Source organism: Petaurus breviceps, unplaced genomic scaffold (genome assembly GCF_028583685.1).
Source record: "Petaurus breviceps papuanus isolate PSGF00001 unplaced genomic scaffold, PetGlider_PUasm1.0 99, whole genome shotgun sequence".
NCBI lineage: Eukaryota > Metazoa > Chordata > Mammalia > Diprotodontia > Petauridae > Petaurus > Petaurus breviceps.
Genome location: NW_027187465.1, coordinates 1,827,195 through 1,853,122, shown reverse-complemented (window position 1 = coordinate 1,853,122; position 25,928 = coordinate 1,827,195). Strand labels below are relative to the sequence as shown.

The following is a 25,928-nucleotide window of genomic DNA, read 5'->3' as shown; positions in this document are numbered from 1 at the left end:
ATGGGAGACACAGAACAGATGGGAGACATGGAACAGATGGGAGACACAGAACAGATGGGAGACATAGAATGGGGGGAGGGGAGACACAGAATAGGGGCACATTGGGAAATATTTTTACCAACCACCTCTCAAAAAATGTGCCCACAACTCACTTTTAACCTGAAACAGCATTATTAGCATTTATTTAAATTTAGACAATAAACAAAGCAAGGCATCAAGCCCAGATTTGTAGCATTTATCCATCCAATAATTGGTCCTCCAGAGTCTTGAAGCTGGTTCTAGCATAACTGTAGACAGAGAACAGGATATATTAAAAAAAAAAAAAGCACAGCCAAAACTTGGAACACAAAATGTCAGAGCTGGAAGGAGAACGGGATGTCAGGGCTGTGAGGGGCCTTAGAACCAGGACTGTCCAATTTAGATTCAGGTCCCTATTTCCACCAGCCAGTCCTTGCTCCTCTTTGCTGCATGGAAGGGGCAGCTTGGGTACCCTGTCTACCCCAGTCCTAAAAGCCAGGGCTGTGTCCTTATACCAGCTCTTCGGTTTGAGTCCTGGGCTTTCTGAGGCTGGGGAAGGGTCGAGACTCAAGCCACCTCAGTTGGAAGGAAACAGCTTGTGGCCCAGAGGACGATTGGCTCATGATTCTGCCCAATACTTACGATGCCCTAGACTTGGGGCTGGCCTCTGACAAAGCTCCCTGAGTCACCCAGAGAGTTGGTGACTTCCTTCCCAATCTGGGCCTATGCTTCACAGATGACAGAATCAACGTTGGGCTTGAAATCTGGAAGGCCCAAGTTCTAATTCTACCTCAAATACTTACTGGTGTCCCCTCACTTAGCCTCAATTTCCTCATTTGTGAAACGTGGCTAACTAACAGCACCTATCTCCCAGGGTTTCTGTGAGGTCCAAAAGAAATAATGCAGGTAAAGTGTTTTGCAAACCTTCTTGTGCTAAACAAATGATAATTATGATGATTATTAGGAAAATCAAGAGGGTGGTGCTAATTGATTCTCCTTAATCCCTGTCCCACATGTAACTAACATTCCACAGGCTGGGGTGCTAACATGTAGAGATTCCATTGTTCTGAGACTGGCATGGCTCCCTGTTTGTTCCCAGAAGTCTCCAGGCTCCCGGGTTTCCACTATTCTTTCTTCTTGGGTGACACTGAGGGTTAGCAGGTTAGCTTTGGTTCCTAGAGGGGCCATACATACATACATGCATACAGTGTCCTGCATTGCCCAGGGCCAGAGGATGCCTCCCTATGGACCTAGACCCAGGGAAGATTACCCCATAGGCTGGGGCCGGGGCAGGACTGCCAGAGGGCCCCTGGAGGGGAGCAGGGGTGTGGCAGGCAGTGTCTTTCCTGTCCTACTGGTTGGAGTGGGAGCTGGCTTTGGCTTCAGATCAGGGAAGCAGATACTATTGATAAGAGAGGGACTTTCTCTGGATGCAGTCAACCCTTCACTCCTCCTCCCTCCCCTTCTATATCACTGCCTGGAGTCTGGGGGTGGGGGTGGGCCTTGAGCTAGTGAAGAAACTGAGGCTGTGGAAGGAAGTCCCCCCTGGCTGGCTCTGCCATCTGCTTACCAGGGAGCCTCAAGTCCTGTCTCTGAGCCCTAGTTTCTTTCTCTGTAAATTGAAGGGTGGGTCTATATGGTCTACAGACCCTTCCCAGTTCTGACTGCCTGTGTTCCATGGCATCTAGGGAGTGCTTGGTAAGGGAAGGAGGGGCAGAGTTAAGGACAAGGGCAACCTTAAAAAGGATGGGAACAAAAAAAGAAATGGAAAATCCTGAGGCAGAGGAAGCAAAAGCCCCCAAGGGGCCACAGCATATGTCAGAGAATTTGGAGGTGGAAGTGGTTTTAAAGGCCCATTTTACAGATGAGGAAATTGAAGCTCAGGGAAGTTAGGTGTCACAGATAGGGTCAGGACTCTAAGCATTTATTAAGCACCTAAGTTGTGCAGGGGATATGGATGGGCATGGAGTTAGGAAGTCCTGAGTTCAAGTATGGCCTCAGTTTCCTCATCTGTAAAATGAGCTCCATTGTCTTTGGCAAGAAAACTCCCAATGGGGCAGAGGGTCTCGGTCTCAGTTTCCTCCTCTGTAAAATGGGTGTGTGTTTGGAGAGCGGGGTTATGTCCTCCGAAGGGCCCGCCGGCTCTAGGACTGGACAGGGGCAACAGCGCCCAGGCAAGGGGCGCGGGGGCTTGGGGACTCACTCCAGCCCTGGCTTTGTGACATCCGGCCAGCCGCTGCCCTTCTCTGGGCTTCTCCGGTTTTCTTCTGCAAGATGAGAGGGCCGGGCTAGCTGATCCCCGACGTTGCTTCCAGCGTTACGTCCCACGGTTTGGGGAGCTGAGCCTGCCCCGCTCCCCCCCCCCCCCCGTCCCCCACCCCCTCTCGCAGCTGCCCGGCCCCTTTAAGGGGCGGTGCTTGGCACCGGGCCCCCGGGCCCGGGCAAAAAGGCTGGGACTGGGCCGCCGGGGGCGGCGGGAGAGTGGGTCCGGACACCCCCTGAGCTCACCGCAGGCTCGGGCTCCGGAGGCACCATGAGCGGCCGGGTCGGGGACCTGAGCCCGCGGCAGGAGGAGGCGCTGGCCAAGGTGAGCTGGCTCGGCTGCCGGCCCGGGCAGCCCCCGGGGGTCCCGGCGAGTGCGGATGGTGCGCCGCCCACCTGCGCGCTCTGCCCGTGCCCGCACCCCAGCTGCTCAGGCGGCTGGCGTTGGCAGCAGCGCAGGCGGCGTCCCTTCCCCGGCGCACGCTACGGTCGGTCGGCTGCCGGGCCGGGCAGTGCGGGGCCGGAGAGGGCAGCCCGGGATGTGGGGGGCCACCCCGGCCGGGGAGGGCAGGCCGGAATGTAGGGGGCCACCCGGGCCGGGCTCGGGAGGGCAGCCCGGGATGTGGGGGGGCCACCCGGGCCGGGCTGGGGAGGGCAGCCCGGGATGTGGGGGGTCACTCGGGCCGGGCTGGGATGCGGAGGGCAGGCAGTCAGAGGTGGGATGGGGAGGGCAGGCTGGGAAGTTCCCTCCCCTCCCTTCCCGGTTTCTTTCGTTCCTCGTTTCCTTCTCCCCAACCCCCTCTGTCCCTCTCCCTCTCCCCAGGAGAAAAGCGTTGCCCGGGGGCACAGGAAGCCTTCCTCTGCACAAAGGAGGCATTCAGGGCTGGGCAGAAAAGGTGCCTTGCCTCCCAACGCCCCCCCCCCCCCCCCCCGGTGGGAGGGGAAAGGGGGGGGGGTCCCTCTCGGGTTTCGGGGGGGGGGGGTCACCTCCCGACAGGGAAGAGAAAGGGGCAAAGAGGAAGGGGGCAAGGAGGCAGGAGCCCGTAGAGGAGGGCAGGGGGCATCCCCTGGCAGAGGGGCTGCTCAACCCTTCTTGAAGGTGTGGGCAGGAGGGAGGCACTCAAAAAAGTCGGGGGCCCTTTCAGTGAGAGGGGAGCAGGGGGAGGCGGGAGAGTGCCGGGACCCTCAGTGCCAAATGAAAACTTGCTCTGTCTCCCAGTGAGGAAAGGAGGATGGGAGAAGGGAGTTCTGTGCTGCTCTGTGTTCCTGGGCCAGGAGACAGGAGCCAGGGGCCAGAGGGTGGGGTGGAGGACCAGTCCTCAGGTCCCCGGGAAAGAGCCAGCTGAAGGACAATTGCACTTGGACTCCCCTCATCCCTTCTCCCCCCCCCCCAAAGTGGCTCCTTTGGAGCACCAGTTTTTGAGGGACTGGGAAGGGATGCTTTGGGAGGGCCCTCCCCTCCATGACCTCCCTCATTGCTAAGGTGAGTCCCATTCCGGTCTGTCTCCTCCAGTCAGACAATCTGTGTTCTAAGGCCTTCTCAGGGTGACAGTCTAAATTCTAAGGCCCCTCCCAGATCTAAGGTATTTGTCAGGTTCCCCCTGGGGCTGCCTCTTTGGGCTTAAGAAGGCCCCTGTGCCTTCCTCTGGACTTTCTGGTCCCCAGTTCTGCTACTCCGGCTGTGACTTTCTTTTGGAAGATGTCTTGGGTCCCTAAAAGCAATCCTTTCTGGTCACTTGGTTCCCTGGGGCTTGGCAGTCTGACAGGGGTTGATTGGTTCCGTAGCCCTCGGGCTCTGGGACCCTCTGGCCTGGGTTGGCAGTGCCCAGGGAGGCTTGGTCCTGGATGCGAAGGGGGAAGGGGGTGGTTAAAGGTGGAGCTGGATGGAGTCTCCTTAGGCCATCCCACTGACCTGCTAGGGTCACGTGGGGGATGGGATTAGCCTGAGATTAGGTCCTGGCTGGGAGCTTGGAGGAAGTTGGTTTTTCCCTCCCCCTCCTGCTTGAGGGCCTGGGGTGGTGAGGGGGCAGAATGGCCTCAGGCCTTGGGGAGAGGCCAGTGCCCGAGGGTGGAGGTGGCCATCTCCCATTGGTTTCTTGTGGTTGCTGCCCTGATGCTGCCCTCAGGGGTGAATGACCAGTGGGATGTGCCTGGGGGCAGAGAGTCAGGTGAGGAAGCCATCTATGCCCCAAACGGCATCAATATCTGTGCAAGTCCAGGATGGGGGCAGGTAAGGTTTGGGGGACTGTAGGGAACATGTCAAGAGTCAATTCAGCAAGCATGTTAATATACCTACTAGGTGCCTGGCCCTTTGCTACCTCTTGGAACAGGGAGGCCTGGGGGCCCAAGAGCTCAGTAATGATGACATGTCCTGGTCATAGGGTCAGAGATAGTGCAGCCCTCCCTTGAGGCCATGAGAAGGACAGGAGACAAGACTTCCCTCTGGCACAGGGCTGGTTCAGGCTGTCCCCAGGGAGGGTGTCCCTGAAGGAGGGCATCCTCAGGATTGGGTCTTTCTGCTCCCCATTTTTCTTTTTCTTTTTCTTTTTTTGGAGGGGGGAGGGCAGGGCAATTGGGGTTAAGTGACTTGCCCAAGGTCACACAGCTAGTAAGTGTTATATGGCTGAGGCTGCATTTGAACTGAGGTCCTCCTGACTCCATGGCCAGTGCTCTATTCACTGCATCACCTAGCTGCTCCTGCTCCCCATTTTTCAGACAAAGAAACTGAGACTAACAGATTTAATGGTTTCTCCAAGGGCACCCAGCCACCTGGAGAATGTGGCAGTGGGGATTTGGACCAGGCCTTCTGACCCTGAGAGAGGCCTGCTTCCCCCCTCCACCCCCCAGTCTTCTGCCCCAGACAAGGCTGGATAGAGCCTGGGTCTGTCTTGTGTGTGTATGTATGAGTGTGTGTGTGTGTGTGTGTGTGTGTAAATTTATGTGTGTGTGTTTGAGTGTGTGTGTGAGTGTGTGCATGAATGTATGTGTGTGTGAGTGTGTGTGCACATGTGAATGTGTGTTTACTTCTTTGAGGCCATTTTAGGACATTATATATCACACCAAGAAGGGGGATGCCATAGAGAGAGAGGGAGATGAGCCAGGATGGCCAGGGCTCAAGTGCCCTTGGGTGACCCTGGTCAAGGGACTGGGCTCCAGTCCTTTGGGACTCTTGAACTGAAGAACAGGTACCATTTATAGAGAGAGTTTCTTCTCCAGTCTCATACCTTTATTAGTTGTATAACCCTGGATAAGTCACTTAATCTTTGGCTTCATAACTTCCTTCTTTTGTAAAATGGGGATAATAGCACCTTTCTGCCAGAGTTGTTGTGAGGGCCAAATGAGGTTAGCTTGGTACATAGTAGGTGCTCAATAAATACTTATTTTCTCCCTCCCTCCCTTCCTCTTTCTCTTCCTCCCTCCCTCCTTCCTCCCTCCCTCCTTCCTTCCTCCCTTCCTTCCTTCCTTCCTTCCTTCCTTCCTTCCTTCCTTCCTTCCTTCCTTCCTTCCTTCCTTCCTTCCTTCCTCCCTTCCTTCCTCCCTCCCTCCCTCCCTCCCTTCCTTCCTTCCTCCCTTCCTCCCTTCCTCCCTTCCTTCCTTCCTTCCTTCCTTCCTTCCTTCCTTCCTTCCTTCCTTCCTTCCTTCCTTCCTTCCTTCCTTCCTTTCCTTCCTACCTTCCTTCCTTCCTTCCTTCCTTCCTTCCTTCCTTCCTTCCTTCCTTCCTTCCTTCCTTCCTTCCTTCCTTCCTTCCCTCCTTCCTTCCTTTCTTCCTACCATCTCTTCCTTCCTCCCTCCCTCCAGACTGGGAAAATTAGTGAAGATGGTGATGGTTAACCCCCTATGCTCCCACTGCACCAGCTGGGCCTCTGGTGATGGAGGGAGGGGTGTAGACCTGGGGCTGTTGAGGTTAACTTTGCTGGGGGTCCTGGAGGCCAGAAGAGCAAAAACCCTTTTTTGGGATTTGAGGGGAGAGCCTCCTGACTCCTGGGAATCTCCTTGCCTGAGGTTTCTCACCTCTTTGCTGATGGATTTATTTTTCTTTTTAAATTTTCTTTAGCAGTTTTATTTGAGCCTTGGGAGCGGAGTATTAGAATATATTTTTAGTAAATGAGTTTTTGAACCCTGGGGCCCTGAGTGATTCACTGTGCCCTTGGTCCCAATCCTGGGCTGCTTGGCTGTTGGAACTCTTTTCACATAGCATCTCATTGAACCTTCACACTGGCCCATTGAGGCAGGTGCTGTTATCACCCCCTCTTTACAGAGGAAGAGGCAGTGTTCATTCTAGGAAAGACAAACAAAATTAGACCCTGCATATATGTTTATCTCAAAGCTGGTGAAACATGTATATAGAGATATTCATGGGAGTTGATTGTAGACAGTGAACTCAAGGATGGACATGCAAAGGGGACCTTATATCTGCAGAGCAGTTCCCTCTCAGCCCTCCCTCCTTTCCTGGATTAGGATGCCCGTGTCAGCAAAATGAGAGTCTCCATATGTGTTAACCATAATATGAGAAAGGAATTTTTTTTTTTAAAGCAATAGGGGTTAAGTAACTTGCTCAAGGTTACATGGCCAGTTATTTCTGGGTGTGGTGCTGAGTATCTGAGCCCGGATTTGATCCAGGTCTTCTCAACACTGGAGCCGGTGCTCTTACTCGCTGTGCTACCTGGCCGCCCCCAAGAAAGGAATTTCTTAAGTGGATGGATTGTAAATATAATAAGATAGGAGAAAGTCAAGGCGTCAATTGAAATGATAGATTAAGTATGTGTTTCTTTTATCATTAACATGACATGATATGACACAAAATGACACAACAACACAACACAACACAACATAACGTAACGTAACATGTGTCTATAGAATACCAAGATCAGGAAAGTCCCATTTTTCAAGATGGTGTCTGGGTCAAGGTGCCTTGTCCTTGGTAGTCAGAAACAGAAGGCGGCTCCTGGTCAGCTTCATCTGGCCTGGTACTTGCTGAATTTTGGGTTCACTCAGACAGCAGAGCAAAGCATGTCTGTTATGCCAGAGCACACAAAGCATCATGGTAGGCTAAGCTCAGAGTGGGCCAAACTATCTCTCCTGATTGGCCAATCCAGGTTTTAGGCCTTTCTCAGGGGATGAGGTTCAGAATGGTTTGGGGAGAGGTCTACATTCACTAGCCTCAAAGCCCAGAAGACCTTGATTCAACCTAGCCCCTGCCACCTCCAGACTGTCTGAAGTCACTTAAGTACTCAGGGCTCTCAGATTCTATGTGGCAGAGGAGGCGATGTCTTCCAGACTCACTTTTCTGCCAAGTAGCTGCCTCCACATCTCGTTGGAACCTCGCCACAACCCTGTGAGGGTGGAAGGACGCCTTCTCCCCATTTTACAGATGATGCCCAGTGATTGGCTCACGTTGAGATGGGGGTGAAACCCAAAGCATCCTGCCTCTGAAATCCGGGGACTCTATCAAAGGGCTCATTGGAGAAGCTGGGGGTGTTTGACACGGAGAAGAGAAGATGCAGGGGAGCTCCAGGGTCCAAGAATTGGAAGAGATTAACCAACCAATTAATCAACATCTCTTAAGGGCACAGGGTCATGAGGAAGGCAGGTTTATTTTGTGCTGCTTGGCCTGTAGAAGTTGGGACTAGGAACAATGTGGGAGGCATATTTTTAGTTCATTATAACCATGAGAAGCATTGGTGATGGAATGGGCTGTGTCCTAGGCTAATGAGCTCCCTGTCACTGAAAGTATGCAAGCAGGGCTGGATGACGTAGTAAGTTGGACTGGACAGTTTCTGGATTCCCAAGATCGCTGAGGGCCGTCATCTCAGAAGGCCCCAAAGAAGGGTTGGTCCCGTGGCATGTGGGGTGGGGGCTGTTCATCAGGGGAGGGGGCTGGATGCTGGGGGCCTTACCTTTTCCTTTCTTCTTCCCATAGTTCCGGCAGAATATCCAGGATGTGCTGCCCCTGTTACCTACCTCAGATGACTATTTTCTTCTTCGGTGGCTCCGAGGTGAGCTGGGATTGGGGAGGGGAGTGGTCTGGGGCCAGGACCTTTTCATCAGGCTAACACTGGAATATCATCCCTTGGGAATCGCTGTTGTTTCTAATGTTCTGAAATCTGAATCTTCAGTATCCTTTGGGTGACAGAGCCAAGAGGGTCCTTAGAACCTTAGAACTTGGAATGTCCAAGCTAGAAGGGCCTTTAGAGGGCCAGGGCCAGAAGGGTCCTTAGAACCCAGAATCTAGAATGCCTTACCTGGGAAAGCCCTTAGAAGCTAGAATGACAGAACCTGAAGCCCCTCAGAGGGGATCTAGATCAATCCTTCCTTTTACAGATGAAGAAATCCTTCATTTTACAAGTGAGGCTCAGAAGGGAAATGATTTGTCGAAGGTCACACAAGTAATGAAAGGAGCAGGATTAGAATCCAGGCCACTAGACTTTCAGGGAAGAACCCTTTGTCATTCACCGTCTCTGTGCACTGAAGCTTGATCCATGCCCTACCCACTGTCAGATGGCTTTAAGGAGGAGGGTCGGAATCTGGGCCCGTAGGTCACAGCCAGAAGCCTGGTCTCTGGGGCAGGGCTGGGCCCAGCCTGACCTGGATCCCAAGGAGCTGGAGGGTGTGGCTCCCTGCAGTCAGGACCTAGGCCCTGGGAGCCTCCAGCTAATGCTTCTCTGGCTGCGGCTTCTCTTTCTTCCTCCCTTGGACTTGGTCCCTTTGAGGGAAGTTGTTGGCTGCTTGCCCCAGAGCCGGCTTGGCACTGTAAAGTGGGAAGGGAGGGGGGCTGTGTTCCCAGCACCCTCTGGCTGAAGGGGTCCAGGGGATGGCCAAAACTTGGGGGGGGAGGGGTACGCAGGGGGAGAGTTCCAGTCCTCTGGGTCCCAGCTCCCACCAGTCCCTTGTCCAGAGAGGAGAGGGAGTTACCAGCATCCTTAGCCACCAGGAGGAGGGCAGAGATGTGAGGAGCCCAGGCCCCGCTAAAGGGTCATGGTGGCTCCATGAGGGACACCCTGGAAATGGCTGAGTGCCTTTCCTGTGACTTCAGGGAGACTTCTGATCATGTCTCAGAGGGGAAAGTTCCAGGGCCAAACCCAGGCTCTGCTCTTGTACAACCACACATGTTTAGACTGTTGGAATGAGAAAAGACTTGATCCCCCCAGCATTTTACAGATATGGAAACTGAGGACTGGAAGGGGCTAAGTGCCTTGACCAAGGGGACACAGCTTTAAAAAAAAAGTTATTCTATTTTTGTGACTATTTTTTCCTCGACTACATGTTAAAAAAAGCTTTTGACATTTGTTTTTAAAAATTCTGAGTTCCAAATTCTCTCCTTGAGAAAGCAAGCAATTTTATATAGGCTCTCCACGTGCAGTCAGTAAAACGTGCTTCCTCCACATTCTGGGCTGCCCCCTCTTGATTTTAGGGAGACGGCTCTAGGCAGCAGGATGTTTCTTCTGGCTGGGGCCTAGGGCTTGGAATCAGTCCTTTGGTTAGGCAGGTCTCTGACTCGTCCTGGCAGGGGATCAGGAGAGGCCTCTAGGTATGGCTGTGCCCAGTGTCCAGCAGCCTTATCCAGGAGGCCTGCCTGGGCCAAGGCAGAAAGGAGAAGGCCCAAGGGCTCTCAGGGGAAGAGGAGATAGACTCAGGCAGTCACCTGGCACATGCTTCTGTCCCTCCTGGGTACTTCAGTGCCAGGCTGGATGTCCTCAGACTGCTGGCTTCCTCTCTCTGGGCCTCTGGTACTCAGGGAGGGTCTGGCTGACTCTCTCTCCTTGGAAGGGTTGTTGTGAGGGCTGTGGGGTTGGAATCAAAAGTGGAGCTGCCTTTCTGGTGTGGCACAGGGCCAGGACAAGCTGGGGCGGTACCCTGGGCCTGAGCTGAAGGTCAGGTACCCCAGGGTCAAGGAAGAGGGTTCAGGATCCTGGGCAGTGCTAGGCTGGAGGACAAAGGCCAGGCAGAAGACCCTGGAGGTTGGACCCTGCTTGATAAGGGGTAAGCTTTTTCCTAAGATAAGGGAGATCGTAGTTTACGGAGGAGATAAGGGTTCTGGGGCTGTCTCTGGTCCTTACTGGGGCTGGGTAGCCATGAGAAGCAGCATGCCTGGAGGTCAGCTGGGCTCTCCCCTCCTGCCCCAAGCCTCAGACTCTCCTCCTAGAGTCTCTCAGCACTGAAGAAGAAAGCCTGAGGGCTCAGCTGAGTGTCAGGGAGACCTGGATTTGAATCTTGTCTCAGATCTTGTGTGATGTGTGACTCTGGTGAAGATATTACTCAGCCTCTCTCAGTTTCTTCATCCAAAAAACGGGTATAATCACAAACCCTACCTCCCAGGGTTGTGGGACCAAATGCAATCATCTTTGTAATGTGCTTTGTAGACCTAAAGGGCTGACCCGCTGAGGTGCCCACATCGTCCTGCCCTGTGGCTGAACTGACAGAAGGAACCCCTTCTCCCGGTGCGCGGGGGCTTAGCTGCCCAAGGCCCAGAGAGTCAAGCACTTGCTGAGGATCATAGAGCCAGGAAGTGTGAGAGGGAGGATTCAAACCCAACCCTCCCTGGCTCTGTCCTTCTGCCAGGCTGTATCTGGTTTTCTGATGGCAAGATGGCCATCATTCCCACTCCTGTGACCACTGGCTGTATGATCTTGGGACGAGTTCTTCCACTCAGAGAGATGTCAGAGTACAGTGGAAAGATCTATGTCTCTGGGTCAGAGGTCTCGTGTTCAAAATCTGCCCCAGGTCTGACTGTGTGACCTTGGCCAAATCTCTCTGGACTTCAGCTTTTCCCTCTGTGAAGTGAGACAGTTGGACTATGGTCCCCAGAGACATTCTTCTTGTTCAGCCATTTTTCAGACCTGTCTGACTCTTGGTTGACCCCATGTGGGCTTTTCTTGGTCATTTCCTTCTCCAGCTTATTTGACAGATGAGGAAACTGAGGCAAACAAGGTAAAGTGATTGCCCAGGGTCACACAGCTAGGAAGTGTCTGAGGATGGATTTGAACTCAGGTCTTCCTGACTCTAGGCCCTGAGTTCCTTACCAGATCTAAATCAGTGATCTTTCTCTGGGCCTCAGTTTCCTGTCCTGTCAAATTGGAATAATTTTGCTCCTGCTTCTTACCTTGAAGGGCTTTGGCAAACTCTTTGAAGCTTTAGAAATAAATGTGGCTATTATCAGGGGCCTCCCCAGGCCTGAGGCTCCATTCATCCCCCCCTCCCCCTTTGGGGTAACGTAGCTCGAAGGAGGAAAACTTTCAGGGCCTGAGAAACGTTCTGTCCCTTGGGGTCTTTTAATGATGATGACCCCTGGGGTTTCTGAGGCGCTCTTGGAGCTTATCGAAGACTTTGACTCCTTCCCCACACCTGGGAGGGGGCTAGTGTAGGTGCTGAGGAGATCCCATTGAAGGAGGCTGGTGAAAGCCTAGCCAGACTGAGAAGGGACCTCAGCAATATCCCTCTGTTTACAAAGGAAATGACTTGCCCAAAGTCACACAGACCTTCGGGAAGCCTCAGAGGTGTGGAGCCTGGTTCTGTAGAGGCTCGAGAGCTGGAAGGGGCCATACAAGGCATGCTCTCAGGCCTTCTCATTGTACAGAGCAGGAGAAAGGTCACGACAGAGCCAGGCTCAGGGTAAGGTGTGGACAAATTGATGGCTCCCCAGCCTTCTGGGGTCCTCTAGGAGACATCCACGACTCCCCTGCACCTCCATCCCTGGGGATGCTCCCTCCCTGGGTCCAGCCTCTCTTCCCTCTAGCTGCCCTGGTCACCTTTGAACACCCTGGTCCATGGGCCAAAGTCCTTTGAGGAGGAAGATAAGCCTGGTGCAGAGGGAGGGCTGGGAGATAAAGGAGCTCAGGGTTCACCCCCTTTAGGGAGAGAGAAAGATAATGAAAACCAAGCCCTCTCCTGACCTCAGGGGTGGACCTGGTGCCAGCTTAAGGCCATGCCCCAGTGGGATTGCTATAGAACATAGGTCTGAGGCTGCAGGGTACCTGAGAGACCATCAGGAGCCAAGGCTGACCCTGCACCCACAAAACCTGGCTTCCTTTCATTCTTTCTATTATCATGACTCTTACTACTACTGCCTGTGTGATCTTGGACAAGTCACTCCTCTTATTGTACAGCAGAGGAAACTGAGGCCTACTTCTTAAAATTTGCCCTCTTTGCCCAACCCTAAGACTTGTTCTAAGAAGGAACCTTAGAATCCCCTAAAGCCAATGCCCCCTGAGTGCAGGACGGCCAGGGCTGATGGCTGGAGGAGGGAAGATGTATGAGGTGGGAAGAATGGTCTCAGTCCAGTTACCTGGTTGTGACCCAGTCTCTTTTCCTTATAGCTCGAAGCTTTGACCTGCAGAAGTCGGAGGCCATGCTGAGGAAGGTGAGCTTCCCTTTCAACTCCTCCATCAGCCCCTCACTCTTTCTCCTCTCCTCTTGAATCTCTTCATTCCCTCCCAAAAGGATAGTTCTGGTGAAATTGCTCTGTCAAACCTCAAAGGCATCCATGAACCGCATGAAACAAAATGCCATTGAGTTTAATTGGAATCAAGCTTCTCAGGGTCTGTGATTCTGCTGGAGGGTGTCCTCACTCCCATACCAGCCCAGAACCGGGGTCTGTTCCTTAGGAGATATTCGTCCCGGGTCGATAAGGCCCCCCAAATTCATCTGCCAGCTCCTCCCTTAGCTAGGCTGGTCCTCAGACCACTACTCATGCAGCCTGTCCCCTGGCCTCTCTTTGAGTCTTTTCTAGCTTGGTGGTCATAATAAAAATAAAAACAACTTTCATTTTTCTGGTGCTTAGGGCTTACATGGTGCTTTCCTCATGGCAATTCTGTGAGGTAGGGTGTGTCAGGTTATTGTCCCCATTTTACAAATGGAAAACCGAGACTTACATGGCCAAGCCACTTGCCTATGGTTATATAGCTATGAAGTGTCGGAGGGTGGGTGGGATTTGAACTTGGGTCTTCCTGACTAAGTGCTCTATTCCAAAGTGATGAGCTCCCTTGTGAGATTGGAAATTGCCTGAGCTTGTGCCCCCTTGTCATTACCTGGAGAGTCCAGGGTTGCCTCCAGCCCACAGTGGTGGAGGGTGTACATTAAAGGATCATAGCATTGGGAGCCATTATGGAATTATGGTTATTATGGTGTGTGATGTTACCTGTGTGGGCCTACCCTCCACTATCTCCACTATCGCAGATTGAGGCCCACCCAGACCTTCTTCTCCCCAGTGACTCTTGTCCACTTTCCCAGGAAGGCCTCATGAGCATTTTGGGGACCAACCCCAGCTCTCTTCACCCTGCTGAATACCGAGGAAAGATCCAATTAGAGACATTGTCTGGGTATCAGTGGAGCAGGGGGCTGCCCACTGGTTATCCCTCAACCTCATCTCCCAGCTTTTCATTTAGACTATATCTATTATTACTGATAACAAGATCTCGGGATACTGAACATTTTCAGGGTCACTAGAAATGTTACTCTTGTGAGAGAAGGAAGGAGTCACTAAGGAGGCTCGATAAGATTAATATATAATGTAATATAATAAAATATAATATAATTAATATGTGATTATAATTAATATATATATATATATATATATATATAATAAACGTCCCTATTTTTAGAGCGATTTCTATTTTACAAAGTTCTCTTCTTGTGAGGAAAATGTCCTGGTGAGGGAGGGAGCATGAGGGAACCTGGAAGTCAGAGAAGGAAAGGGCCTGAGCTAAATGTCACACAGTCAGGATATGGTCAAAGGAGGATTTGAATCCAGAACTTGTGGCCCCTGGTTGAGTTGGCTTGAAGGTGGAAGAGGTCCTTGTGGGAATGAACATTTTCAGAACATGCTCTGTATGTGTATGTGTGTGTGTGCTTGTGTCTTCACAGCATGTAGAGTTCCGAAAACAAAAGGACCTTGAAAATATTTTGAATTGGCAGCCCCCAGAGGTGAGGAGGCTAAAGCATCTCCCCCCCTGCCAGCCCCTGCCCCACTTGCCCACTCTATTCCAGTTCTGCTGACCCCCCAAAGGGGCTGGGATGCTAGAATGCTCTTTTAAACAGCAAGCTCTCTGGGCCCCAGGATGTGCCCACATTCCCTGGGGGCTGCCCTTGGGGCAAAGGGGTGGAGCTCCTCTGTCCTGGATCCCCCTTTCCTCCAGCTGGGCCCTGGGTCTGGCACTGAGGGGGTGGGCTGGGCGGCCGCTGCCCCTGTCTCCACCCAGGTGGTCCAGCAGTACCTGTCTGGGGGGATGTGCGGCTTTGACCTCAATGGCTGCCCTGTGTGGTATGACGTCATCGGGCCGCTGGACGTCAAGGGGCTGCTGCTGTCTGCCTCCAAGCAGGACCTACTCAGGACCAAGATGAGGGACTGTGAGATGATTCGTCTGGTGTGTGCCCAGCAGTCAGAGAAGGTGGGTGGGGGAGGTTGTCTGGCTTGGAGCAGAAGGCCGCCATCGGCCCCTCTGCCACCTTGCTCATTGCTGAGAAGCTGCAGGAGGCCGGGGGTGGGAGGAAGGGACAGTGAGTCACAAGTGTTTATCGAGTGCTTGCTGTATGCCAGGCATTGCTCTCAGTGCTCTGGATCCACAGAGAGCCAAAAACATAGCTCCTGCCCTCGAAGAGCTTACACTCTGTAATGGGGGGAAAGGTCATATGTCACTAAGCACAAATGAGCCACAGACAACAGAGGGAGGTCGTTCCAAAGGGTAATGCAGCAGCTGGGGTGGGGGGAGCCTGGAAAGGCAACTCAGACAGTGAGGGAAGGGCCAGAGCACTCCCGGCGTGGGGCACAGCCAATGCAAAGGCCTGGAGTCGGGAGATGGAAAATCATGTTGGAAAAACAGGAAAAGGGCAGTGTCATGGGATCTGGAGTTCATGGAGGGAGGGGTGTGTGAGAAGACAGAAGAGAGAGGAAAGGGGCCACCTTGGGAAGGGCTTTAAATGTCAGGCAAAGGATTTTATATTGAATTTGTGTGTGGGGAGTCTGGATTCTATTCCTGACTCTTTGTAACTCATCGTGAAGCCTTGGAAAATTGCCTCTTCCCTTTCTGGGAAATGAGGGAATCAGGCTAAATGATTTTTAAGGCCCCTCCCAGCCTTGACATCCCCTGTTCTAAGACCCCTCCTAGCCCTGACACCCCCTGTTCTCAGGGCCCTCCCAGCTCTGGCATCCCATGTTCTAATGCTCCTCCGAGTTCTGACATCTCCTGTTCTAAGACCCCTCCCAGCCCTGACATCCCCTGTTTTAAGTCCCCTCCCAGTTCTGACATCTCCTGTTCTAAGGCCCCTCCCAGCCCTGACATTCCCTGTTCTAAGGCCCCTCCCAGCCCTGATATTCCCTGTTCTAAGACCCCTCCCAGCCCTGACATCCCCTGTTCTAAGACCCCTCCCAGCCCTGATATCCCCTGTTCTAAGACCCCTCCCAGCCCTGATATCCCCTGTTCTAAGGTGTTTCCCACCTCTGACGTGGCAAGGGCCTGAGAAATGGGTAAAGGAGGAGAGGGAGCATTTTGTTGAGAGTTTCAGCAGGCAGGTCCTTTCCCCTTTCCTGCAGCTGGGGAAGAAGATCGAGACCCTGACTATGGTGTATGACTGTGAGGGGCTGGGCCTCAAGCATCTCTGGAAACCTGCTGTAGAGCTCTATGGGGAGGTAAGAGGACAGAATCTAACTCTGGCAGGGCAAGGAAGGGAATGGGCATTTATTAAGCTCCTGCTACATACCAGGCACTGTGCTAAGCTTACAGATACATGCTGGGAGGTTGGTGCTGTTAGATCTCTGTTTTTGCGATGGAGTGGACTGAGGCAGGCAGCATTGCAGTGACTTGCCCAGGGTCACCCAGTTAATACTGTCTGAGACTGGATTTAACTCCAGGCCTGTGCTTTGTCCACTGGGCCACCCCCATCCCCAGGGGCTATATAACCCCTTGTGGGGACCCAGGCTGGGCTTACATAGGACCTCTGAGGTCCCTCCCAACTCTAGATCAAGGGTCTAATGACTCTGGGCAAGTCAGCTTCCACGGGACTCAGTTTCCTCATCTGTAAAATGGGTTTTGATCTACTGGTGTCTGAGGTTTCTGAGCTCTAGATCTGTGCCCTTGCACATGGAAACGTGACTTGTTTCTTACAGTCATCAGCTGTGTTTGAAGGAGATGGGAGCGGGCTGGCCAGTTGGCCTGGGGAGCCCTGTTGGCCTGGCCATTAGCTCTGGGCCCCGGGCCATGTCCAGCCTCTGTCTGGCTCTCCAGGTGGAGGCCAGGGCTGGGGAGGGTGGGACAGTAGGGGTCAGGTCACCCCCTGCCAGCCCGGTCAGAGAAGGGTCAGGAAGACTGCAGGTGGGGCCGGAGCTGGGGCTTGATGCGGCCCTGCCTACAGAGAGAATGTAACAAGTCTTTTCATTCTGCCTCCCCCAGTTCCTCTGCATGTTTGAGGAGAATTACCCAGAGACCCTTGGACGCCTCTTTGTTGTGAAAGGTAAGCAGGGGGCCTTGAATGGTGAGGCAAGTGGGAAGGAGATGTGGGCACAGCGGCCGTGTCGAGGTCAGTGGAGGGGAGGCCCAGTGGATGGCCCTGGAGGTAAACCTTGGCTGCCAGCAGTGGTGAGCACAGCCATTAGGCTGATCACTCAGGGACTCCTCATCCTCACGCCCCTGCTGCTGGGGGCTTCCTGTGGTCATTCAATGCAATATGCAGAACACTGTGCTGGGCATGGAGGGAGATGATGATCAGATTGGAAACACTCTCCTGTTTGAAGAGACCCTTCTGACACACCTTCCCTTTCTGAGCCTCCGTGTTTTTACTCTGCAAAATGGGGATAATCTTTGTACTTTGAACCCACCTTGCAGAGTTCAGCTGTGTGGGGTTGAGGATCAAATTATATAATGGTTAGAGAGGAACTGGTAAATCTTAAAAGGGCTTTAAGCACCATGTTAGGTGCTGGGGATACAGACAAAAACGAAATTATCTCTGCCCCTAAGGAGCTCTCTCAACTAGGGCTCGAGCAACCAAATGACAAACATTTATCAAGCACCTGCTGTCTGCCAGATGTTGTGTTAGATCCTGTGGGGAAAGGGGTAGAGAGACAAAGGGAAATAGTGCCTGCCCTCTAGAAGCTTACATTCTATAAGCTTTCTCAATAAAAGGGAATGACAGTCATTTAATGAAATTAACATTTATTAAGCACTTGCACCTACTGTATACCAGATTCTGTGCTAGGTCATGTGGAGGGAGAGGTAGAAAGACAAAAGGGAAACAGTGCCTGCCCTCCAGAAGCTTACATTCTATGAGCCCTCTCAATAAAGGGGATACATACATCAATTCATGCAACTAGCATTTATTAAACACCTGCTGCATGCCAGATGCTGTACTAGGTTCTGGAGATTCAAAAAAATATGAAAGTCCCCCCCCTCAGGAGCTCACGGTTGGGGGTGGGGGTGGTTTAGAAAATGACGGAATCATAGATGAGTAAATAGCCGGGGAGGGGGAAGGCGCCAGTGGTAGAGAAGAGTCAGGAGAGGGCGGCACTTCAGCTGATGCTTGAAGCGTGCTAGCGTTTCCATGAGGTGGGAGGGAGGGGGGGAGGGAGGAGCAGCTTGTGCAGAGGTGTGGAGGTGGGAAGATGCATGCTGTGTATGGGACAGAGAGTGGGCTGGGCTGGTTGGAATGCAGACGCAGGTGGAGGAGGCGTGTGGGATGGGTCAGCTGTTATTACTGAAGGCAGGGGCTGTGCTTGTCTCCTGGGCTCTGAGATCTCGAGCTTGGAAGGACCCTTGAGGTCGCCTAGTCCAGCTTCCTCAGTTTTCTGCAGATGAAGAAACCAAGGTGTGGGAAGGGGAGGGGATCTTTGTGCATTTCTGTTTTCTGGTTTTGGCCTAAGTGGGGTTAAATAAGTGTTTGCTTTGATGGGCAGGTGGACCTTGTACCCTGGCACTTTGCAGGTGGGAGGGGGATAGAAGCTGCTCCCGGTCACTGCCTGGGAGGACAGGGTGCTAGGAGAGATGATAGAGGAAGCTGGGGGCAGCTGGGAAGGCTCCCTGGAGGCCGTGACATGGGCCTTGGGCTTTCAGGGTGAGTCTAGGGCATGACTGAGGGCTCAGGGCCAGGGACTGGGGAAGGCCAAGGCTTGCTACCTGGCTTCAGGGGACAACTCTGGAATTGGAAGGAAGGTGAAGGAGGCAGGCAGGTGTGATTAAATGGGACAGAGAGGCTACCTCGTGATTCTCTCTGTGTCTGTCTATCCTAGCTCCCAAGATATTCCCGGTGGCCTACAACCTCATTAAACCCTTCCTGAGTGAAGACACAAGGAAGAAGATCATGGTTCTGGGGGGTGAGTAGGCCCTGCACCCTCTGCCTCAATTCTTGCCCTCTCCTGGCCTTGAAAGAGGCCGCTGGATGGTTCCGTGCATGAGCCCTGGGCCTGGTGTCAGAAAGACTTGAGTCTGAATCCAGCCTCAGATACAACTTTGTGACCCTGGGCAGGTCACTCAACCTCTGTTTGCCTCAATCTATCGGAGACAGAAATGGCAAACCACTCTCGTTGTTTGCCAAGACTGCACCATGGACACCAGGTCACTAAGGGCCAGATCTAAGTGAATGATAACAAGCACTGGGCCTTGGAGGGCACAGAGATGGAACTGGCCAGGGCTGAATCGGCTTCAGGAGCTGGTTCGTTCTGGTTTCCCTGAATGTCTAAGGCTTCTGGCCTTGCTCAGGAATTCTCTTCTGTCTTGAATTGATCCTCCTATCAGGGGGAGGTGAGCAGGTGTTTTGAACCTTTCTGTCCCATTTAATCTGAGCAGCATTTATTAAAAGCCTGCTGTGTGCTCAGCCCTCTACCTGGCACTGGGTGTGAGCAGAACAAGATGGAAACAGCCCCTGCCCTCAGGGAGCCTTACATTCTACTGGGAGTGAGTGGGGAGAACATGGACATAGACAAGAAAACACAGGACAGAGTCATATAATAATCTGATCGCTGACTCTTACTACTTATGTGACAAGTGTTGGCCTCCATTTCCCCTTCTGTAAAATGAGGTTTTGCCTACCGAAGGCAAAAGAACACTGGCTCTGGGATCTGAGGATCTGGGTTCGAATCCTGTCTCTGATGCTTGTGAAAGCCACTAGCTCCCTGACCTCTGGAAGATGAAGGGTTTGTGTTAGCCGACCCCTGAGATCCTTTCCAGCTCCAGAGGAAGGGAAAGGACATCGAAGGTCAAGGAAGTTCACCAAACTAGTCAGTGACTAGGGTAAGGTCAGGCCTTCTCATTCTCCTAGAACTCATGAATTTTCCAGCCTGTAGTTGCTGGTTTCCTGGACTGCCCCAGTGCAGGGGCAGGGGTTGGACCAAAAGACCTCTGAGGCCTGTATTTCTGGGTTTTTCACAGTCTTAAGATCCTGTGAGGCCAGTGAGGCTGGAGCTGGGTAGAAAACCGAGGTCTTGGGGAGGCTGGCTAATGGGACGAGGGTAGGGCCAGCCAACCTTTCCTCAGATTGTTCCCTCACCTTGAGATTCAGAGAACCATCCAGTTTTTTCATGTTGGTTTTAATAAATATTTGTTAAGCACCTATTACAGGTGAGGCAGGTGCCAGTCAGGTAAAACACAGCTCCTGGGAGAGATCACAGGTGAATGGGGGAGACAACTAGGAACAAAGAAGCTAAACGTGGGACCCATTGGATGTGCTGGCACCTCTGCCCCCGGGTGATCCCACTGCCTCCTTTTTCTCCAGCTAACTGGAAGGAGATTTTACTGAAGCACATCAGCCCAGAGCAGCTGCCCACGGAATATGGGGGCACCATGACAGATCCCGACGGAGACCCCAAGTGCAAATCCAAGGTATGGGGCCTCCAGGGGTCAGAGGGAAGGGGGAGGTGTAGAACATGGGCAGGACTTCTCCTCCTCCTCCCACCCCCCACTCACCCCCTGGGCTCCCTGCAGATCAACTACGGGGGTGAAATCCCCAAGAAGTATTACATCCGGGACCAGGTAAAGCAGCAGTATGAGCACACGGTCCAGATCAGCAGGGGCTCCTCCCATCAGGTGGAGTACGAGATCCTCTTCCCGGGTTGTGTCCTCAGGTAAGGGAGGGCCCAGGCCCTCCAGGTGCCCTAGCCACCTTCCCTCTGCAGCCCTTCAGAATTAGGAGCTGAGCAGGGAAGGACAGGAGCTGACTTCTATGGAGAAATCTCCTCAGCTCTTTAGGCTTCTGCTTGGAGACCTGCGGTGATGGGGAGCTCACTACTTCCAAAGGCATCCCTTTGGGCTAGCTTCAGTTCAGTTTCTCCTTCTGTCAAGCCCAAAACTGTCTCTCTGGAGCTTCCTGCCCGTTGTATCTGGTTGTGCAGACCTAGTCTGGGCAGGCAGGCAGCGAGCATTTATTAAATACTTGCTGTGCCAAGGTCCTTTTCCACCCAACAGCTCTCCAAACGCTTGAAGACAGCCACCAGTACTTAGCACAATGCCTGGTAAGCAGTAGGCACTTAATAAATGTTTACTCAGACAATTTTTTCCTTTGACATGCCTTCCTAATTCTCTTAGTCCCTCTACTTGTGGCATGATCTCAAAGCCCTTTCCCATCCTGGTTGCTCTCCAGCAATGGCCTTTCTAGATTGTGGACTGTGTCCCCAAAACCCTATTCCACATGGGGTCTGACCAGAACCTTCTGTGTTTTGGATATACCTAGCAATCAACAAGCATCTATTAGGCACCTACTTTGTACTAGGTAATGTGTTAGGCGCTACATTTTAACAATGCTTCAGTCCCCGCCCCTGAGGCCCTGATATTCTATCCTGGAGGGGCAAACATGGACACATATAATTAGATACGAAGTACATGCAAATTAAGCCCCGGGCTAGACCTGTGGGCTTCTTGGTGGAGGGGCCAGCCAGTGCTTCCTCTGCATTAGTAGTCTTAGTGAGTTGGTCAGAGTATTGGTTCAAGGCCTCTCAAGGGTCACACTCTAGCACATGTCCAAGGCAGAACTTGAACCTGGAGCTTGCTGGCTACAAGGCCAGCCCTCTAGCCACAATGCCTCATGCAAAGTAGATTAATAATAATGGGGGGTGGGGGTGGGAAGAGGGGAGGAGATCCCAACAAAGGTCGCTCAGTGCAACTCAGTGTTAACCTTTTGGATGACTGTCACAGAATTGAGTCTTTGGACTTGGGGTCCAATAAAATCTCCAGGTCTCTTTCCATTCAACTGTTGTCTAACCACACGGCTTCCATTTTCCATTAGTGCCATTGACATTTTGGACCCAAGTGCAGGAGTTTCCATTTATCACTATTAAATGTCATCTGATTGGCTTTGGCCCCAGATTCTAGTTTCTCAAGGTTGAGGCTGTTGGCCCCAGAAAAGGCCCAAGCCAGGGAGGGATGCTTGTGACTGGGGTCTGTGCCTGCTTGCAGGTGGCAGTTCATGTCAGATGGGGCAGACGTGGGCTTTGGGGTATTCCTGAAGACAAAGACTGGTGAGCGTCAGAGAGCTGGGGAGATGACCGAGGTCCTTCCCAGCCAGAGGTACAATGCCCACCTGGTCCCTGAGGATGGGACACTCACCTGCAGCGAGCCTGGGATCTGTAAGTGCTCCTCTGTCTTGGCTTACATCACCTTCTCCCCCAGGAGATGCTTGGACTTGGGATAGAATGACAGAGTAGAAGAGCTGGAAGGAGGCTTAAACAGGGGATGTAAGGGCCAGGAGGGACCTTAAAACAGGGATGTCAGAGCTGGGAGGGGCCTGAGAACAGGGGATGTCAGAGATGGGAGGGGCCTGAGAACTGGGGATGTCAGAGATGGGAGGGGCCTGAGAACTGGGGATGTCAGAGCCATGGGTAGATGGGGGACATGGATGATCTGTTCCAATTCCTCATTTTATAAATATTAAATCACAAAGCTCTCACCCTCCACCTTCTGAAGTCGAGGGCACTTGGGTTCCAGGCCCAGAGCTTGGTGGCTGGAGCCCCAGGCCAGCCGTCTCCATGGGCTGTAGTTCTTCTGATGGTCAGACCATTCAGTGTTGGCTGCTGGGCAGGTGTGGGGCTTGTGGTGATTCCTGAGCTCTGGGCATCCCCAGGAGCCCAATTAGGGGCTGGGGAGAGGAGACTTGGAAGCTCCAGCTCCCTTAGCTCCCCCCAACAGCGTCAGGGCCAGGCCCATGGGGAGGGCCCCGGGAGGCAGTGACAGGGAGGAGAGATGATGGGGCCCAGAGGAGCCCTGAGGCTCATTGCCATGGCAGCCCAGAGGGGGCTGGACCGAAGGCTCCCACTGTGAGGTCTGTGTGGGATCAGGGCCCCCCTCACACACCCCACACTCCCCTGACCCCTCATCCCACCCACTCACTCACTCACCTGCCTTCCCCTCCCCACAAAGAGCCCAGCCTTCACCTCCAGAAGTCAATCCTGGCTTGCTCCCTCCTCCCCCCCCCCCCCCACTAGCCCTAGTTGGCACAGCCTGGGATTTAGTGATAATAAGGACTGGTCCAAGGTCTCTCGTGCTACCAGCAAGGTGTTAGGCCTGGAGTGCCGGCCTAAGTGGTCCAGACCTCTGTCAGAAGTGGTCCTGGTGGGCGGGAAGAACAATGACCCTTCAATGCCAGTAATTACACTGATGCTCCTGGAGCTCCCAAAGGTTGCTCTGTAGCTGTTAATTATCTTGCTGGAGCCTTGGAACAGCCCTGGGAGAGGGGTGCTATTAGCCCCATTTTATAGATGAGCAGACTGAGGCCCAGGGATGTCAGGAGACTTGGGAGCCAGAATGGATCAGTAGCCCCGAGCCCTGATCTTACAGATGTGGAAATAGGGGCCCAGAGAGGCAGGACAACTATCCCAGGGTCACACAGCTGGTACATTTAAGAGGAAAGATTTGAACCCAGGATCTGTGACTCCAAGACCAACACTTTCCACTGTATTGCCTTGAGAAACTTCTGATTCTTCCCAGGAGGGAAACTGAGGGAAGGAAGCGCCAGGCCCAGGGCCGTCATCCTAGGGGCAGAATAGGATAGAGTGGCCTGTTCACTCTCCAGGACAGGCACAGCCCCTGCTTAACCCATCTTGGGGTGTGCAGCCCCTGCTATGAATCTGTCAGTAAGCATTAGTTAAGTGCCTACTGTATACCAGGCATTGGGCTAAGTTCTGGGTACACAAACACCCCTATAAAGTCCACCCCAGGTCTGGCCCAGCAGAGGTAGCTGGACCCACGCCCCCACAAGGCAGGACAGTGAGGGCTCGGAGCATGCTTTCCCCCTTGGGCTCAGGTGAGCCTGGGGCAGGTGCCTGGCAGGAAGGGAGGCTCAGATAGCAGCCTCGGCGGCAAGGGGAGGGCCCAGCTTGGTGGCCAGGCTGGACGGGGAGACTCAGGAGCGCCTGCGGGAGCCCTGGCCCACGGACTTGTCTGGGATCCGGCCAGGCACTCGGGGAGAAACTAGAAACTGGAGACTTGGCCCCACTCTCAGGAGGCCACGTTCATTCCATTCTGCTCACGCCTCACTTAAATCATTCATTCACTCGGCTCAGCCCTTCTCCTCTTTCATTCTCCCACTTCACTAATTTACCCATTTCACTCATTCACTCTACTTCATTCATTCATTCTACTTCACTCATTCCATATCATTCATTCATCCATTCCACTTCACTCACTCATCTACTTCATACATTCACACATTCCACTTCACTCATTCACTTCATTTGTCCACTCCACTTCATTCATTCAGCTACTCTACTTCACACTCACCCACTGCACTTCATTCACATCATCTATTCCACTTCACTCCTTCATCCACCTCACTTCATTCATTCACTCCATTCTACTTCACTCATTCACTCACCTCACATTCATTCATTCCACTTCACTCATTCACCCACTGCACTTCATTCATTCACTCGATTCCACTTCACTCATTCACCCACCTCACTTCATTCATTCACTCGATTCCACTTCACTCATTCACCCACCTCACATCATTCATTCACTCGATTCCACTTCACTCATTCACCCCCTGCACTTCATTCATTACTTCATTCATTCACTCAATTCCACTTCACTCATTCACCCACCTCACTTCATTCATTCACTTGATTCCACTTCACTCATTCACCCACCTCACATCATTCATTCACTTCATTCCACTTCACTCCTTCATTCATCCCAATGCACTTGGGTATGCTAGCTCTCTGTGGTGTTGTCTTGCCATGAGAAGGGGGCAGCAGAGTCAGAGGCAACCTGGTTCACTCTAGTGTAAATAGCAGTGGACTTGTAGCCAGGAGGCCTTGAGTTCGAATCCTGCCTTTTCATCCTTCCTGACTGTATGATGGTGGATGAGTCAGCTCTTCCCCTCTGAGCCTTCTGCAAAATGGGGACAGTCACAAAGAATGCTTTGCCAACCTCCAGGACTGCGGAGGGCGCTGCTGACGGTTCTGTTTCTGGTAGCAGTGGCAGGCTCGCTTCGCCATCATGGGCCCCTCCATTTCCAGAAGCATACTGACTTTTGACTAGAAACAAATCTTGGACTTGATCATTTGTCCGCTTCATTGTCAACGTGTTATTGGTTGATCATTAATAGTAAGAAGAGGAAATGTGGTGGAGCAGAGTGAAGGCTAGACGTGAGGCTGGGAGATCTGGGATCGAATGGCGCCCGGAAGGTTTACTAGCTGTTTGACTTTGGGCAACTTTATCTTCCTGCATCTCGAATATGAGTCAAGTCAACAAGCCTTTATTAAGCCCCTACTGTGTGCCAGGCTCTGTGCTAAGCACTGGGCATACAAAGAAAGGCAAAAGACAGCCCTTGCCCTCAAGGAGCTCCTGCTCTAATGACAGAGACAACCTATAAACACCTATGGGCAAATAAACTCCATTCAAGGATTCACTGGAGATAATTAGTCCAGGGAAGGTTAAGGGAGATGTAGGAAGGTTTCTTTCTTTTTTTTTGGGGGGGGGGGGGAGGCAATCAAGTTTAAGTGACTTGCCCAGGGTCACACAGCTAGTAAATGTCTAAGGCTGGGTTTGAACTCAGGTCCTTCTGACTCTGGGCCCTATGCCCTATCCGCTGTACCACCCAGTTGCCCCTCTGCTTCTTACAGAAGATGAGAGATTTTAGCTGGGCTTGAAGGAAGCCAGGGAAGCAAAGATGAAAAGGGAGAGTCTTCCAGGAGCGGAGCACGGCCATGAAAATGCCCGGAGCCAAGTGGCAAGGGCGCCAAGCCACTGTCCTGGGACCTCAGAGCCCTTAGAAGAGGAAGGGGTGGGAAGGCTGGACAGTGTGGGGAGGGCACAGGTCAGGGACATGAGAGCTGCTCCTAGGTGTCCGGAGAGTTATCCTGGGGGACGAGGGATTAGGCTTGTTCTCTTGGGCCCCAGAAGCAATGGACAAGTTACTGAGAAGCAGGTGTAGCTTGTATCATCTGTAACTGCCTAAGATCTGAGCTGTCCCAGAGTGGGCTTCTAGTGGGCAGAGCCTCAGACATGCATGGCAGAGTGATCCTGGGCCACTTACTGCTGTCTGCCTCAGTCTTCTCATAAGAAAAATGGGGACGTTAATAGTATCCACCTCCAAGGATTTGTTGTGAGGATTTAGTGATATTGATAAAAGTTCTTAGCATAATACCTAGCTGCATAGTGGGTGCTTAAAAATACTGCCTGCCTTCCTGCCTCCTTCCTTCCTTCCTTCCTTCCTTCCTTCCTTCCTTCCTTCCTTCC

General features: G+C 52.6%; 1 protein-coding gene across 4 annotated transcripts in view; it reads left to right on the top strand.

The window, feature by feature from the left end:
• The window catches only part of SEC14L2 (SEC14 like lipid binding 2), a 30,414-nt gene that overhangs the window by 1,602 nt on the left and 2,884 nt on the right, over window positions 1-25,928 (top strand). Inside the window, exons 1-11 of one of the 4 annotated variants that reach the window (XM_069081815.1) lie at window positions 1,573-1,716; window positions 8,201-8,276; window positions 12,594-12,637; window positions 14,140-14,199; window positions 14,475-14,663; window positions 15,806-15,901; window positions 16,662-16,722; window positions 18,491-18,574; window positions 19,972-20,078; window positions 20,181-20,320; window positions 21,648-21,817. In XM_069081815.1, the coding sequence (XP_068937916.1) occupies window positions 1,696-1,716; window positions 8,201-8,276; window positions 12,594-12,637; window positions 14,140-14,199; window positions 14,475-14,663; window positions 15,806-15,901; window positions 16,662-16,722; window positions 18,491-18,574; window positions 19,972-20,078; window positions 20,181-20,320; window positions 21,648-21,817 (1,048 nt within the window). In that variant the 5' untranslated portion in view covers window positions 1,573-1,695. Of the gene's footprint in view, window positions 1-1,572; window positions 1,717-2,419; window positions 2,606-8,200; window positions 8,277-12,593; window positions 12,638-14,139; window positions 14,200-14,474; window positions 14,664-15,805; window positions 15,902-16,661; window positions 16,723-18,490; window positions 18,575-19,971; window positions 20,079-20,180; window positions 20,321-21,647; window positions 21,818-25,928 lie in introns of those variants that run through there. The other 3 variants (XM_069081816.1, XM_069081814.1, XM_069081817.1) reach the window with 3 other exon arrangements.